At 34.9% G+C, this 15,546-nt stretch overlaps 1 protein-coding gene and 1 non-coding gene across 2 annotated transcripts; both read right to left on the bottom strand.

Annotated features, from left to right (window-relative positions):
* Positions 1-2,032: 2,032 nt before the first annotated feature.
* On the bottom strand, positions 2,033-5,503 carry LOC25494678 (protein SRG1). Its single transcript, XM_013598401.3, has 5 exons — positions 5,305-5,503; positions 4,918-5,205; positions 4,244-4,491; positions 3,353-3,677; positions 2,033-2,597 (listed from the first exon to the last, which is right to left on the bottom strand). Exons 2-5 carry the CDS (start codon positions 5,146-5,148, stop codon positions 2,340-2,342), a joined length of 1,062 nt encoding a protein of 353 aa, XP_013453855.1. The 5' UTR covers positions 5,149-5,205; positions 5,305-5,503; the 3' UTR covers positions 2,033-2,339.
* Positions 5,504-8,190: 2,687 nt separating this feature from the next.
* LOC120580773 (small nucleolar RNA R71) lies at positions 8,191-8,294 on the bottom strand. The gene has a single exon (XR_005646531.1). It is a non-coding gene; the product is annotated as a small nucleolar RNA R71 (small nucleolar RNA).
* Between the last annotated feature and the right edge of the window lie 7,252 nt (positions 8,295-15,546).

Raw genomic sequence — 15,546 nt, 5'->3', positions numbered from 1 at the left:
TTAAATGAGTTTGGTGTCACTATGGCAGTATTCAATCATGTAATACATACTTCACTTCCATCTTTTCTTTGATTTACCGACATGTATCAATATACATTATATGATAGTATAAATAAGTTTAATAAAATTTGAGCAATTTCGTGATTACCGCGGCGACTGCAATCCGCAACACAATATCCATAACAATTGAAATCCCGAAATTCTTAACGTGACATAGACTACTACTGTTATTTAAAACTTGTTTCCAACATGAAAAAAGGCTTTCCGCCGTTTAGTTTCTTCAATTTCTTGTCCAATTATGAGAGATAAACACATGTGATAGTTTTGTGGGATCCACTTAATCATTAAGTCATGTATCTATCTCAGTTGTAAATGAACACTGAATGGAGGAAAGTAAAACTCCTTCAACATCGTCCGTAGGATAAAGGGAAATTATAGTAGTTAAAGTAGTTATGTGTTGTTAGAGAAGTTAGATTGTTATTTAGATCGTAGTTATGAGATATCAGAGAAGTTCTTTGGTTTGTTGTTTAGTGTAATCTCGTCCTTATGCAGTTCCTCAATAAACGGCGGGCAAAACAACGTGAGTATGTAAAAAGTTATTTTTAAAATTTCTTGGAAACACATATAAAAATGCATATTTCATGACATATCTATACCGTAAAATCTTGTAGACATCCTGCAATGATTCATTTCTCCATCCTATTGAAAACGTGATATGATATGATATGATCGAAAATGAGGGAATCAACAAATCAAAGCATCTAGGAAAGTAAGGATCTCCTTGAAGATGCTCTTAGTATTTTTTTTTTTTTTTTTGCATTTGTTATAGTTGTCGTTATTGCTTTTAAACATATTCTCTCTGTTTGGTAACATTTTCATTTTATTCGTTAAGAAAGAGAAATACACAAAAAAAGTTCAGAACAAATTATAAAATACGACCTCCGTTTCTCAAGATAAAGACCCTTTTGAAAATTGTTTTTTTCCTTTTTATAAGACTTTTTTTTTTAAACAAGCCAAAATAAAATATATTAAAAAAAAAGGATGCTCCTAATCAGCACAAGGTGTGCCAAAAAGGACCTCAAAAGTATACAATGAAACAAGTAACAAGTGAACCAAAACAAAAGGATTTGTCGATGCCCAAAGAAACAACGGGCTCGACCACCACATATGAAAGTTTATCCTGACATTTTCAACATTAATTATTTTTTAACCAACGTACTTTTATTTATTTTATATTTTTTTCTTCAATTAACAATAAATATTATGTTGAAAACATAAACTAATACTCACTCTCTTAAATACTCACTCTCTTAAAGGAGAAAATTGTAAAAGAATTTGTGATTGCAAACAAATTTAATAACACTGATAACTTTATTAGTTTATGTGATTTTATCCAAAAGATTCTTATAATCTATGAATCCCGGATACGAGATACAATACGTATACGATACTGCACCGATATGTCAATACAGAAAAATTTCAAAAATCAAGATACGATATGACTGAGATATTTTAATAAAAAAAATTATATAAGTAAATGTACAATATAATTATAACCATTTTTTTAATATGCAAATATATTAATAAACACAAGAAACCAGTCAAAGGCTTGTAGCACATCAACATAAATATAAATAATATTGACGATTAAGAGAGTGATGATTAGTCAATTACATACACAATATATCGCAAAAAGAACACCATCAGTGCTATACTATATCCAAAAGGAACATTGTTAATGCTATACTATATCGATCCAAAAAAGAACATAGTAATATAATATTTTTTTCTTATTTTTGTTTACCAAAAAAAACAGAAATCAAAATAATATAAAAAAAAACACGTATTTGTGCGTATCGGACCACACAGACGTATCCTTCGCGTATCCGGGACGTATCAGGTAATTATTTTTCAAAAAAAATTAAATTTAATATTCGGATACTCTCCTGATACGTATCGGAAAGTATCAGACAGATATTGGTGCAGAATAAGTAGGAGATACGGTACGTCATCCATTTTAATGTATCAGGACTTCATAGCTTATAATAAAGAGTCTTATTGTAAGGTTTTACCGAGGTTGACCTCGGAAATACAATAGAATATACTACATTACATTTCATATATGAAAAACAACAAAATATTTCTAGCAAAACGTTGAGGGATCAACCAACTTGCTGAAGAATAAAAACATTGAAAATTCCTATTTAGTACGTAGCAGCCTTATTAAATTGATTGAATTATTATAAAATAGCCACCATATATGACACACAACTATTTTTATTCAAATGGTTTATTTTATTTTCTATATATCCATAGCATAGTCCAACCATTTTTCAGTTTTAAACACCATCATTTTCCAACCTCATTACGTCAAGACAAGACTTTCCTTCTAGCTTGCGTGAGAAATATGCTTTGAGGTATTCTCCAACAGCAATACTTTTGAATGATGCAGGTCTTTCAGGGGTAACAAGACTAGGTCTTGGACTCAAAATTGTATTCACATGAGGCCTATGAAATGCAGCAATGGAAATCCTTTCTTTTTCTGAATTAACTGTTGCTCGATGTTCAATGCTTCGGTATATTCCATTTGTTACTATCTGCAATACCATTTAATAATTTTAATATTAAGGTAGGAATAATTCATAAAACTCAATTCTTTTTGTTAAGAGTCCAAAGTTGAATTAATGAGATATAGATTTAAAATAATCTTATCTTTTTTTAACTCAATTGAAAATATCCTTCAATCAAAGTTAGTTAGTTAGTCCTAATCAAAGTTTATTAAATTATTTAGGCCAAATACATTCCCGGGTCCTTTAAGTTTCATGTTTGTTTCAGATAGATCCTTTAAGTTTCTAAGGTTTTAGATAGGTCATTTAAGTTTCGAGTTTGTTTCGAATAGGTCTTTTAAGTTTCTAAGATTTCAGATAGGTCCTTTAAGTTTCGAGTTTGTTTCGGATAGGTCATTTATGTCAACCTCCGTTAAGACAAAGTTGATCTGTCCGTTAAGCCAATGTTGATCTGGTTGGGGAAAAAATTGATGTCAAGTGTCAGAGAGAACCACCTCACCCACTTAACGGACATATCAGCTTTGGCTTAACGGACATAACAACTTTGACTTAACGAAGCTTGACAGAAAGGACCTATCCGAAACAAACTCGAAACATAAAGGATCTATCTGAAACCTTAGAAACTTTAAGGACCTATCTGAAACAAACCTGAAACTTAAAGGACACAGGGAGGTATTTGACCAATTATTTATTGAACTATATCATTCAATCAAATTTTCATTCATACTTGAACATGTAAAAAATACTTCATATAATAAAAAGAATTGATATAAGTTTCTAATTACCTCCAACATATCTCCAATGTTGATGACAAAAGCATTAGGGAGGGGTTGAACAGGAATCCATTGTCCATCTTTTCTTATTTGGAGGCCTTCTATTTCATTGGCTTGTAGAAGGATGGTTAAAGCACCAACATCAGAATGAGGATTCAGTCCAATAACATTTTCTGGTTGAGGACATGGAGGATACAAATTCCACCTCATTGCTTGAGTAATGTGGTTAAATAATTCTGTTACTTCATTTGATTCGATCTTGAGAGCCTTTTCCATTTGACTAATGATTGTGAAACAAAGTTTTTGTACTTCTGAACAATAGATCTCTAAATTATCTCTGCATTTAGAAACCATGTCAATTTGTTAATTAGAGTATTAGAATGTATGTACTACTAAAAAGAGTTCAAATAGATATTAAAATTTAAGGTGGAAAAATGCAAAATTTGACTAAAATTCGGTCGCTAAATGTTAAAAAAAATAAACTTATTCAATCATCTTGTCCCTTAACTTAATTGATTGTCTTAATTTGGTCATTTATGTTTTGCTCCGTTATTAGTTTTAGTCCTTTCTGTTAGTTTCTCTAAAAAAAAGGTTAACAAAAAGGACTAAAACTAGTAACAGAGCAAAACATAAGGGACCAAATTGGTACATAAGTTAACATTTTTTTGAGAGAAACTAACAGAAAGGATTAAAACTAGTAACGAAGCAAAACATAGGGGACTAAATTGGTACAATTTATAATTAGGGGACCAAATTGAGACAATCAATTACGGTAAGGGACCAGGTGATTGAATAAGCCGAAAAAAAGTAAGTGTTAATTTTATTTTTCCTTCTCTAATTTCTGTTGTTATTTCAATTTTTTTAGTAAAATAAACATCAATTATTGAGAGAGTAGAAAACAACCTAAATGGTTGGAAAATACTTGGAAATAAGCGAGGATTCCTTTCATCTAATGGAAGTGTGGTAATGAGAAAAAGATCTGCCCATTCTAATTTTTGATCATCAGAGACAACAAACATCTGACCAAATCCTTCCATATCATTTGGAGTTTGCCAAAATTTCTTCTTCTCTTCCACTGGTAGGCTTAAGAATTCTTTAATACCTATCTTTACCTTTTCAATCAACGAAGTGTTGACTCCATGGTTGATTATCTGCATAGGAATGTCATTTTTAGTTACACAAAAATTGATTATTTATTTATTTATAGTTTGCAAATAATTTCATTTAATTGTTGACCAATGCAGGGTAGACTCCGACCAACATATATCACAACCTATTGTCATTCGTGGTCATGCTAGATTACTCCGTTCAACATGCGAGTTTATACAGAGTGGGTTAAACTGGAAATCAATCTACGCACTCAAATCTATTATTGTGTGATGTGACATCGTATATACCTATCTAGAAATATGTTTTTTTTACGGTTTTTCTAATTTTTACATTGAAATTTTATTTTTTAAATAACTCTTAAATTTTTTTAATTTGTCTATATGAAATCATGGCGCCATTTATTTTTCAACTTACATAAGTAATTTCAACTAGACAAAAATTTAATGAAGATTGATAATAATTCAAACCTGGAAAAAACCCCATTCTTTACAAGCAAGGTCTAGCTTCTCTAGCTCAGTTGCATCTTCACCTAACAATTTACCAAGGTCGATAACTGGTACTTGCGGTAACGAGTCTGTGTTGATCACATGAGTAGCGTCTTGATTTGGACGAAGAAATTGCTCGGGAACTTCAACAATGCTTTGCTTTGCAAGCTCGTGCACAGAAGGTACCAATCGAGAGGTTCCAAACCTTGACATTTTATTTTGTTCTATTTCAAGCCCAGGTACTTTCCTTAGGTTTCAATACGGATTGGACTGTCAACAGCAGAAAATTAAAATTATAAACACATAAGAGAAGGTAATTAGTTAGAGAATTTGATTTCATAAACATAAAGGTTGTTTAATTAATCTTACCTGATTGCTTCTAATGATTATGATTTGTGAAACTTGTTGATTTGAGATGGAACTATATAAGATTATGGGTGCATTGAATTGTTCAAATGGTTAATATTTTATTTTATTTTTTACATTAATTCAAATGTTGAATATTGAACTATGAAAAAATAAAGAGATTTTTTTTATCAGACTAGCTAGAAGAAAACAAAATATTTCCTCAACTATATTCCATGTAGAAGTGTCACTCACCATCAAATGGAGTTAAATAAGACCGGGGATTGAATTGTTTTTGGTTTTATTTTTTATAAATTTAAATGTTGAATATTCAACCATATGAACATGGAAAAATAAGGAGTATATTAGTCAAAGTAGATGATAACAAGATGTTTCCCAACTTGTTCTATGTAGAAGCCTTGTTTTAAAAACAAGAAACAAAAAAATTATTTGAAGTGTCACTCGGCCACCAATAAGTTCAATAAACAAAGACATAAATAAGTTTTTTATCTAATAGTGTTTTTTTAATGGAAATATATATATATATATATATAGATGGACTGTCATTATATTCCTAAGGGCTTAAACGCCCTCAAGAAAGACTCTGGAACGCTTGGGTGTGCCCTTCAAAGGCGTTGCCTCAACTGTTATACTTATTCATTACTTCGCCTTGTCCCAAGACTTGTGCTTGGGGGGCTGTCGACCGTCAATATCTTCCTAAGGCCCTAGAATTTCTCCCAAAGGGTCTAGAGATCCTCCCAGAGGCCTCAGAGCCCTTCTAAAAGGCTCCTGGGTTTTACCTCTCCCCACGGACGGCGTCTACTGTACTTGCAAAAGTACAATAATAAAATTTAGGGTTTAGATTGCTTATGTCGTGTCTTGAGAAGGCTTTCAAAGGTTGTATTTATAGCCTTCTATGGGCCTGATTTATGGTTACTTAAGCCATAAGTAATGATGGTATTTAGGCCGAGCTCTAGAGGCTTCTAGAAGCTGGCTGAGGTGGCGCCTTGGGGAGGGCGTGCTTGATGAGTCATTTATTATCTATTTTAATATGTTATTTAGTTTAGTTTTATTTAGATTTAAGTTTATTTTATATTAATATTATTTCCTTTCTTGAACTATTTTACTACAATTGCATATTGTTATATTTCAGGAACAAATATTTGATGGATTGAGTCTTGGAGCAAAAGAAAGGGGTTTTGGAGCTGATTTGGTACGAAAATACGAAGATTCGGAGACAAAAATATATCTCCCTCAAGTCAGAAACTTGGCACGGCCCGTGCTAGGCTTGGCACGGCCGTGCCACACTCCAGAACTACTTTTGCTGCTTTTGCTTAGATTTTAAGCTACTCTATTTTTAGCCCGAATGTAATTGTTTAGATTTTAAGTCGAATGTATGCTATAAATAGAGTAGCCATCCATCACAAATAATGATCTTTTCTTGGAACGCAATATGTGGCAATTGTCTTTCTAATAAAAGTTCATTTTACTTTCTTGCTATTTACTTTTATGTTTTCTCTCTTCTTCTCCTTGTCTACAATGAACGTCAGTGAGTAGACTTCTCTTGTCTTGGGATTGTTGGATAAGTCTAATGACATAATCCTAATCAAACCAAGCTTTAAACCTTAATCTTATGTAACCCTAATTCCTTATCTAAATTCACCGCTTTAACATGGATCAACCATTATCAAACTGTGGAAACGAAAGTGGAGGGTTTGATAATTGTTTATCCATCATCTCAAATATCAATTCATAAAACGAAAGTGGAGCTTTGATATTCGAACAAGTGAATTTAGACAAAGATTGCAAAGTCAGCGAAATAGGCTTTGCAATCTTTGAGACATATAGTTTCGATCTTCAAGGGAACTAATAATAATCAAGTCAGCGAAATAGGCTTGGTTGTTAGAGGAACCAAAATCTAATAGTAATCAAGTCAGCGAAATAGGCTTGGTTGCTAGAGGAACAAAAGAGAAACTGTCTTGAGAAATTAGGTCTAACATAAAGTTATAAGTTTAATAGTTTGGTTTGAGAAGGACTTGTCGTTAGGATGAACCAATAACCCCAAGGCTTTTATCTTTTATTTTATTATTTTCTTTTAATTAAAAACCCAAACTTTTCTATCTTATAAACCTTTAGTCTAATCATTATCTAAAGTTGATTGAATTCATAACTCCCTGTCGGAACGATACTCTTTTCATACTACTTCGGTAAGACCGTGCACTTGCGGTTTTATCTCATCAAGTTTTTGGCGCCGCTGCCGGGGAGTTATTGTAATTTTATTAACTTTTTAATAGTGGTTTGTCTAAAATAAAAAAAAAATAAAAAATAAAAAAATAAAAAAATAAAAAAAATAAAAAAAAAATAATAATAATAATATATATATATATATTTATAAAATATTTTATTTCCTTTTCTTACCTTTTTATTTTTTATTTTTGTTTTATATATATTTCTCTCTCTCTCCCTCCCTTTCTCCTTATTTTTTATTTTCTATCTTTAACCGTTTTGATTTCAGACATGGCTCAAAGACGATAGTAACGACATGGATGAGAAACGTGCTCTCAAAGAGTATACAATCACATCTTCAGATGAGTCATACGATGCTATTGTGTACCCAACCGTTGATGGTAGTAAATTTGAAATAAAGCCTGCACTTATTTACCTAGTGCAGCAAAATCAATTTTTCGGATCACCCACTGAGGATCCGAATCTTCATGTTTCAAATTTTTTAAAACTCAGTGGAACTTTGAAGGCAAACCAAGAGGCCGTAAGGCTGCACCTCTTTCCTTTTTCCTTAAGGGATAGAGCTAGTGCTTGGTTTAATTCATTGACAATTGGTTCTATCACTTCATGGGACCAAATGAGGCGAGCTTTCCTTGCCCAATTCTTTCCCCTTTCTCAAACCGCTCAATTCACGGCGAGGCTTTTTCATTACACTCAAAAAGATGGTGAATCTCTTTACGATGCGTGGGAGCGTTTCAAAGAAATGCTTAGGCTTTGTCCCATCATGGTTTAGAGAAGTGGCTTATTATCCACACCTTTTATAATGGTCTTTCGTATACCACAAAAATCTATGTTGATGCAGCTGCAGGTGGAGCTTTGATGAATAAAACTTACACAGCAGCATATGATTTGATCGAGGGCATGGCACAAAACCACTATCAGTGGACAAGTGAGAGAGTCATCACTGCTTCTTCACCCTCTAAAAAAGAGGCAGGTATGTACAAAATTTCCTCCCTTGATCATCTAACTGCTAAGGTTGACACACTGACACAAAAATTTGATACAATGAATACTAGTGTTGTCACACCTGCTCCTGTATCACCTCCTTGTGAAGTTTGTTGTAACACCCCGTTTCCCAAAAATCCATTAATTAATAATTCATGCATCAGAGTAATTCCCAAACGGGCATGTCACACTACATTTTCAAAATTTCTTAAATAGAATATAAAAACTATTTAATAAACATCCTTCAAGTCATTATTAAATTTGCAGCGGAAAATTTGCATCAAAACAACGATAGCAATAGTTTAAATCTCCATAATTAAATCCTTGGCATAGAGCCTTATCAACATAAATTCAACAACCATAGGGCTACGTCAGCAATATTCAAATTTGATACATAGGAATGAAAAACAATAAGAAAATCCCATCCCGTACGTATCAGAGCCCTAGACACTTTGAGCCACCACTTCTAATAAACTTCAATACCTGCAAGTTACCCATACGAAGGGCAACAATTCCAAGCAGAAGGGGTGAGATTCACAAACAATAAAGTAGATATATAAATCATCAACTTAATTAAATAACATAATTAGCATCATATATTCAACAATAATATTCATATTTCTTCATCCTTAAAAACACTTACTAAATCAACCAACGACGACAACAACAACTCAATCAACAACAACAACAATAACTCACTCAACGACAACCACAATTACAACAACTCCATCTACAACAACGACAACAACACAATCAATCGACAACGACATCAACTACGACAAATTCTCCATCAACAACAACGACAACAACAACATCAAGGTAGCACCAATTCCATCGTGTTGAATGACTAAGCATTCCGGGGCTTAAGCCCCCAACAATTTGAATGACAAGACATTCCAGGGCATAAGCCCTCAACGGTTGAATGATTAACATTCCAGGGCATGAGCCCTCAACAATTTGAATGACAAGGCATTCCAGGGCATAAGCCCTCAACGGTTGAATGATTAACATTCCAGGGCATGAGCCCTCAACAGATTGAATGACAAGGCATTCCAGGGCATAAGCCCTCAACGGTTGAATGACGAGCATTCCAGGGCATGAGCCCTCAACAGATTGAATGACAAGGCATTCCAGGGCATGAGCCCTCAACAGTTTCCTAATCATGGAAGGACTCCACTTGTGTATATCAGCATACAACTTAACTACGACAACGACAACATAGGCAACAACAACGACAACGACTGTGCATAATAACTTATGACTGACTCCCCAACTTGGTCAACATCAACAATCTATGACTCCGTTACTTAGAACGACAACTTGCAACCTTACAACCTGAACCAACATCTTGTATAATCCAATTGAATGCATGTATGCATACACCAACAATCAGCAGCAAATCGTATTCAATCAACAACAACATATAATAACAAGCAGCGAGACAACAATAATAATAATCATCATATACAACAAGTAGGGCTCATATCAACATCTTTCATATTACATAACTATCCCCTCATTGTTCATCAACCTAAGTCGACGTCATTAAACATTATAAACATCCTCTCTGAATCTCCGTATAATCAAGAATAACTTCTCCCCTACCTCATGGGTCTACTCATATCATCACGTGCGACAAATGATCGCCAAATCCTAAACAAGGCTTCTGAAATGGGACAACTCGCGAGGCGAAAGGCTCTACTCGCCATGGCGAGTTAGGGTAAACTACTCACCATTCCATTCTGACACCATTCCAAGTTCAATCTCATTCTAAAACTTTGCCTAATCATTAAGGTATATGTTCAGGCCCTCATAAACACCCAAGGTTAAACTCACAGCTCAAAAACACGAAATCTTGCAAGCTCTCTGCCCACACTCGCCACGGCGAGTAAACTTGCTCGCTATGGCGAGCTGCGAAATGCAACTCGCGAGGCGACCACTCCTGCTCGCGAGGCGAGCGATGATCTTCATCACTCGCTATGGCGAGGTTCATCACTCGGGAGGCGAGCGATGAATAACAGTACGGCCAGGTTACAGTTTTTCTCAAAAATTCACCCAAACCCATTGTTCTAACCTTAAAACTGATTCTAAACATCAATATATGAAACATTTAAGGTCTGTTCATCATTTCTACATCAATTCACCCTAATTCCATCATTTAATCATCAATTCTCATCATAACCCTAATTCCCAATTCTCCAAATTTATTCATAACTTTATTAATCAGAATCAGAATTATATAAACTAAAATCATTGCAAGTTAGCCTCACCCTTACCTTAGATAATCGAAATCGCAGCCCTTCTTGGTTCTCTTCCCTTTCCTTGACTCTTCTCTTTTTTTCTCTGTTGTACGTGAAAACTGCCTCCCCCTTCTATTTTCTATTTCTTAATAAATATAACCTCTCAATATTCACTTTACTCCCCCTAAGTTTACTTAATTCTCGTAAAACCCCCAAACTCCAATTAAATCCTATTTCTCACTTATTCTATTAAATAATAAAATAGTCATTTAATGAAATATACCACACCACAAAATCAACGTAAATCATTTAAAAATCATATAAAAAGACTTTAAATAACTAAAAATAATTAAATAAAATTGGGGCGTTACATTTGTGGTGTATTTGGCCATATTGGCATTGATTGCCAACTAGGTAGTGTTGTTAGAGGTCCTGAGCAAGTAAACTATGCTCAATATAATCGAGGGTTTAGAAACAACCAATTTTTTTATCAAACCCCTCAAAATCTTTTTGGACAACAAGCAACACCACCCAGTTATGCAAACAACCAAAGAGTCCCTCAAAAATCCAGCTTGGAACTTCTAAAAATCCATTAACACAAGGTTTTGTCAAATCAAAGTTAGATGACCAATTTAGAATTTTTATTGAAATACTTCCAACCAAATTGTCATCTAAACTTAAGAATCCAGAAAATTTCCCAATACCTTGTGTCATAGGATCCGAAAGCATTAAGAAAGCCATGTGTGATTTGGGAGAGAATGCCAGGTTGACGCCGTTATCCCTTTGGGAAAGATTGGGTATAGGGTAGAGAAGCCTCTTGATCGTCAAGCTAATGACTATAAAGAAGCGCTTCGTGGGAGGCAACCCACGCATTTAACTGCTTTTGTTTTGTTTTGTTGTTTTTAATTATTTTGTAGGTAATTGTCTGAGCATGATTCAAGAAAACAGAAAATTTTGAGGCCCCGTCCTCCAGAACCTTGGCATGGCCCGTGCTCACACTGGCACGGCCGTGCCAGACCTTGACAAACCAAAACAAGCCCACATTCCAGAAAGTTGGCACGACCCGTGCTAAGGTTGGCACGGCCGTGCCTGACCATCAGGTATGTTTACCCACATCTTTTGACCTTCTTCTTCCCTCATTCTCCACCACAAACTTCTCTCTCCATTCAAACTTCTCTCAAAAACCTCCATAACCATAGAACTTCAAACTTCCATATCTCCCCCAAAACCTCATCATTTCACAAAATTTCTTCACCCAATCAACCACAATCCCCATTTCAATCATAACCCTTCAATCAAAAACAACTTTCCTCCATCCCTACCAAAAATCATCAAATTCGTAGCCCCCATTCACCTACCTAAAAACCCACAAATTCTTCACCAATTCACCCAAACCAACTCCTAACACTTACTCAAACCCCAACCCCATCACCCAACCAACCTTTTCCACCAAAAACATTTCCCAAAACCCAACCTTCACCCAAAACACAAAAGGTCAACCAAGGTTAAGGATTAATGGCATCTAGGAAAGGTGGAGCAAGCTCTTCCGGAGGACCACAGTCAAAGAAGAAAACGCAAGCCAAGAATCATGGCATAATCTTCGAGGACACCAAGCAAAGGGACAGGTATAAAATTCTTCTCTCTAAACCTTTGCATCCTTGTCGATATCCAGATCCTTATACTTTGAGTGTGCTAGGACTAAGGGATAATGTGTTTAGCTTACTAGAAAATTTAGGATGGGTTGATATGCTTAGACCTATGAAAGGTTTCAAAAATTTCACTTATGAATTCTTAAGTTCTATTGAATTTACGAAGGATAAAGTGAATTTTGACAACCCCGACCATAGAGTCTCTTTCCGAATTTTGAATATGGATTATGAGATGTCTCTTGAAAATTTCTGTTTAGAGATGGACTTCGCAAATGCGGGGTTCATCCATGACTCTTGGAATCCAAATTTAAAGTCGGAAAACTATGACCCCGCTCTCTTTTGGAAACGCATTACCGGATTAAGGCAATATAATCCTCGCAACAATAAGGCTAGTAACATTCACAACCCAGTACTTAGATACCTCCAGAGAGTCATGACTTGCACCATTTGGGGTAGAAAAGAGGTAGGAACAACTAGGACGGATGAACTTTTTATGCTTTGGGCAATGCTTAGTAACAATCCCGTTAATACTTGTTTCTACCTACTTGATTACCTTTCCTCCATAGGAGCTAGACCTGATAATAGAGCTGAGATAGTAGTCGGTGGTATCATTACCTTCATCGCTAGGAAGTTTGGAGTGGGTGAGGAAGATGGGATAAATCCAATTGAGGGCAACAATAGGCTTAATATTGAAACCCTTGTTGCTATGAACTTCATTAAGATTCACCCACCCATGACTTATGCACTTCAACTTCGCATACCTCTTTTGTTTCTACTTCCTAACCCATCTCGGACTAACCCCGAGGTGGAGGAAAATTTGTTGTATGTTGGTGATGGATTACAGGTATATGAAGAGCATAATCAAGGTGACGAAGAAGGTGCACACATGCACCATGAAGAGGAGCCCCATGACCATAACGACAACAATGAAAGATGGGCATGGATGCAAACCGAGGTACAAAGGATAAGCACTGAGCAACAAAGGCAAGGTGTTGAATTCTCCGGGCTAAGAAATGATGTCCTAAGGGGAAACCGCATATCCGAAGAAAATAACCAAATGCTTCGGACCATGATGCAACACTTCAACCTCCAAGGCCCTCCCTACGGACCTCAATAAAAATGTGAGATTTCCTCTTCCTCTTTTTCACCTTATCTCTTCAATCTCTATCTCACTCTTCTACCTCTACTTCTCTTTTATTTTTCTTTTATCTTGAATCATTGAGGACAATGCTTCTCCTAAGTGTGGGGGGAGCCTAATAAAGTGTCTTTAGTCGTAGTGTTTCTAAACTCCCTTGAACTTTATTCTTTTGTTTTGTTTTATTGTAAAAGCCATGGTTAAGTAGCTAATTTTTATTGAAAATATCATGACACAAAAATTTTCATTGTCTCCTCTTATTTGATTGATTCTTGTACATAAAAGCAAACTCTTGTGTTTTAAGTCTTCTTGATATACTCACATCTTGTTTTAAAGTGAATAAAATTATCCCTGAGAAAAACACAAAGTTGCTTCCCTTGAGTAAATGTATGAATATGTATTTTAAGGAAATGCGTTTTAATCTTAGTGGTGCATTAACCTTTAAAGATTCTCAAATTACCAGTAGTATAAGTTGGTATAAGGGAGTTCATAAAAAGCCAAAAAGCCAAATAAATTCCAAGATCTCATCATTGAATCTAGATTGGGGAAGGAGGTAGGCCCTCCGACTTCCTACGTGAAGATGATTGTTATCTTGAGGAAAAACTTTAAAAAGCATCATTGAATCTAGATTGGGGAAGGGGGTAGGCCCTCCGACTTCCTACGTGAAGATGATGTTTTAAAGGGATACCATTGAATCTAGATTGGGGAAGGGGGTAGGCCCTCCGACTTCCTACGTGAAGATGTTGTTCCTTAAATAAAGAACTTAAATGTGCAAATGGCAAAGAACAAAGATTCTCAAATACTCCCATCTCTCTTATATGAATTATAGAAGGAATCTTTCTTGGTTGGTTTAGTGCTAGGATTAGACCATGTTTCCTCATAATGCCTATCTTATACAAAAGCAAGAAAAGGGTTGGACTTCACACACACACTCACTTGAAACTTGATCGTTGGGTTGAATAAAAATTACAAGAAATGCTTGAGTTTGTGATTAGTGTACATTTGGGATTTAAGCCCTTGAGGAGACATGTGCTTTAATCGAATTGTCATTTGATAAAATTGTTTGTGCTACCATGTTTATGCCTTTTGCTTGAGGACAAGCAAAGATTCAAGTGTGGGGGAGTTTGATGAGTCATTTATTATCTATTTTAATATGTTATTTAGTTTAGTTTTATTTAGATTTAAGTTTATTTTATATTAATATTATTTCCTTTCTTGAACTATTTTACTACAATTGCATATTGTTATATTTCAGGAACGAATATTTGATGGATTGAGTCTTGGAGCAAAAGAAAGGGGTTTTGGAGCTGATTTGGTACGAAAATACGAAGATTCGGAGACAAAAATATATCTCCCTCAAGTCAGAAACTTGGCACGGCCCGTGCTAGGCTTGGCACGGCCGTGCCACACTCCAGAACTACTTTTGCTGCTTTTGCTTAGATTTTAAGCTACTCTATTTTTAGCCCGAATGTAATTGTTTAGATTTTAAGTCGAATGTATGCTATAAATAGAGTAGCCATCCATCACAAATAATGATCTTTTCTTGGAACGCAATATGTGGCAATTGTCTTTCTAATAAAAGTTCATTTTACTTTCTTGCTATTTACTTTTATGTTTTCTCTCTTCTTCTCCTTGTCTACAATGAACGTCAGTGAGTAGACTTCTCTTGTCTTGGGATTGTTGGATAAGTCTAATGACATAATCCTAATCAAACCAAGCTTTAAACCTTAATCTTATGTAACCCTAATTCCTTATCTAAATTCACCGCTTTAACATGGATCAACCATTATCAAACTGTGGAAACGAAAGTGGAGGGTTTGATAATTGTTTATCCGTCATCTCAAATATCAATTCATAAAACGAAAGTGGAGCTTTGATATTCGAACAAGTGAATTTAGACAAAGATTGCAAAGTCAGCGAAATAGGCTTTTGCAATCTTTGAGACATATAGTTTCGATCTTCAAGGGAACTAATAATAATCAAGTCAGCGAAATAGGCTTGGTTGTTAGAGGAA

The sequence above is a fragment of the Medicago truncatula genome, chromosome 5 (genome assembly GCF_003473485.1).
Source record: "Medicago truncatula cultivar Jemalong A17 chromosome 5, MtrunA17r5.0-ANR, whole genome shotgun sequence".
NCBI lineage: Eukaryota > Viridiplantae > Streptophyta > Magnoliopsida > Fabales > Fabaceae > Medicago > Medicago truncatula.
This window is presented reverse-complemented; position numbering and strand designations above follow the sequence as displayed.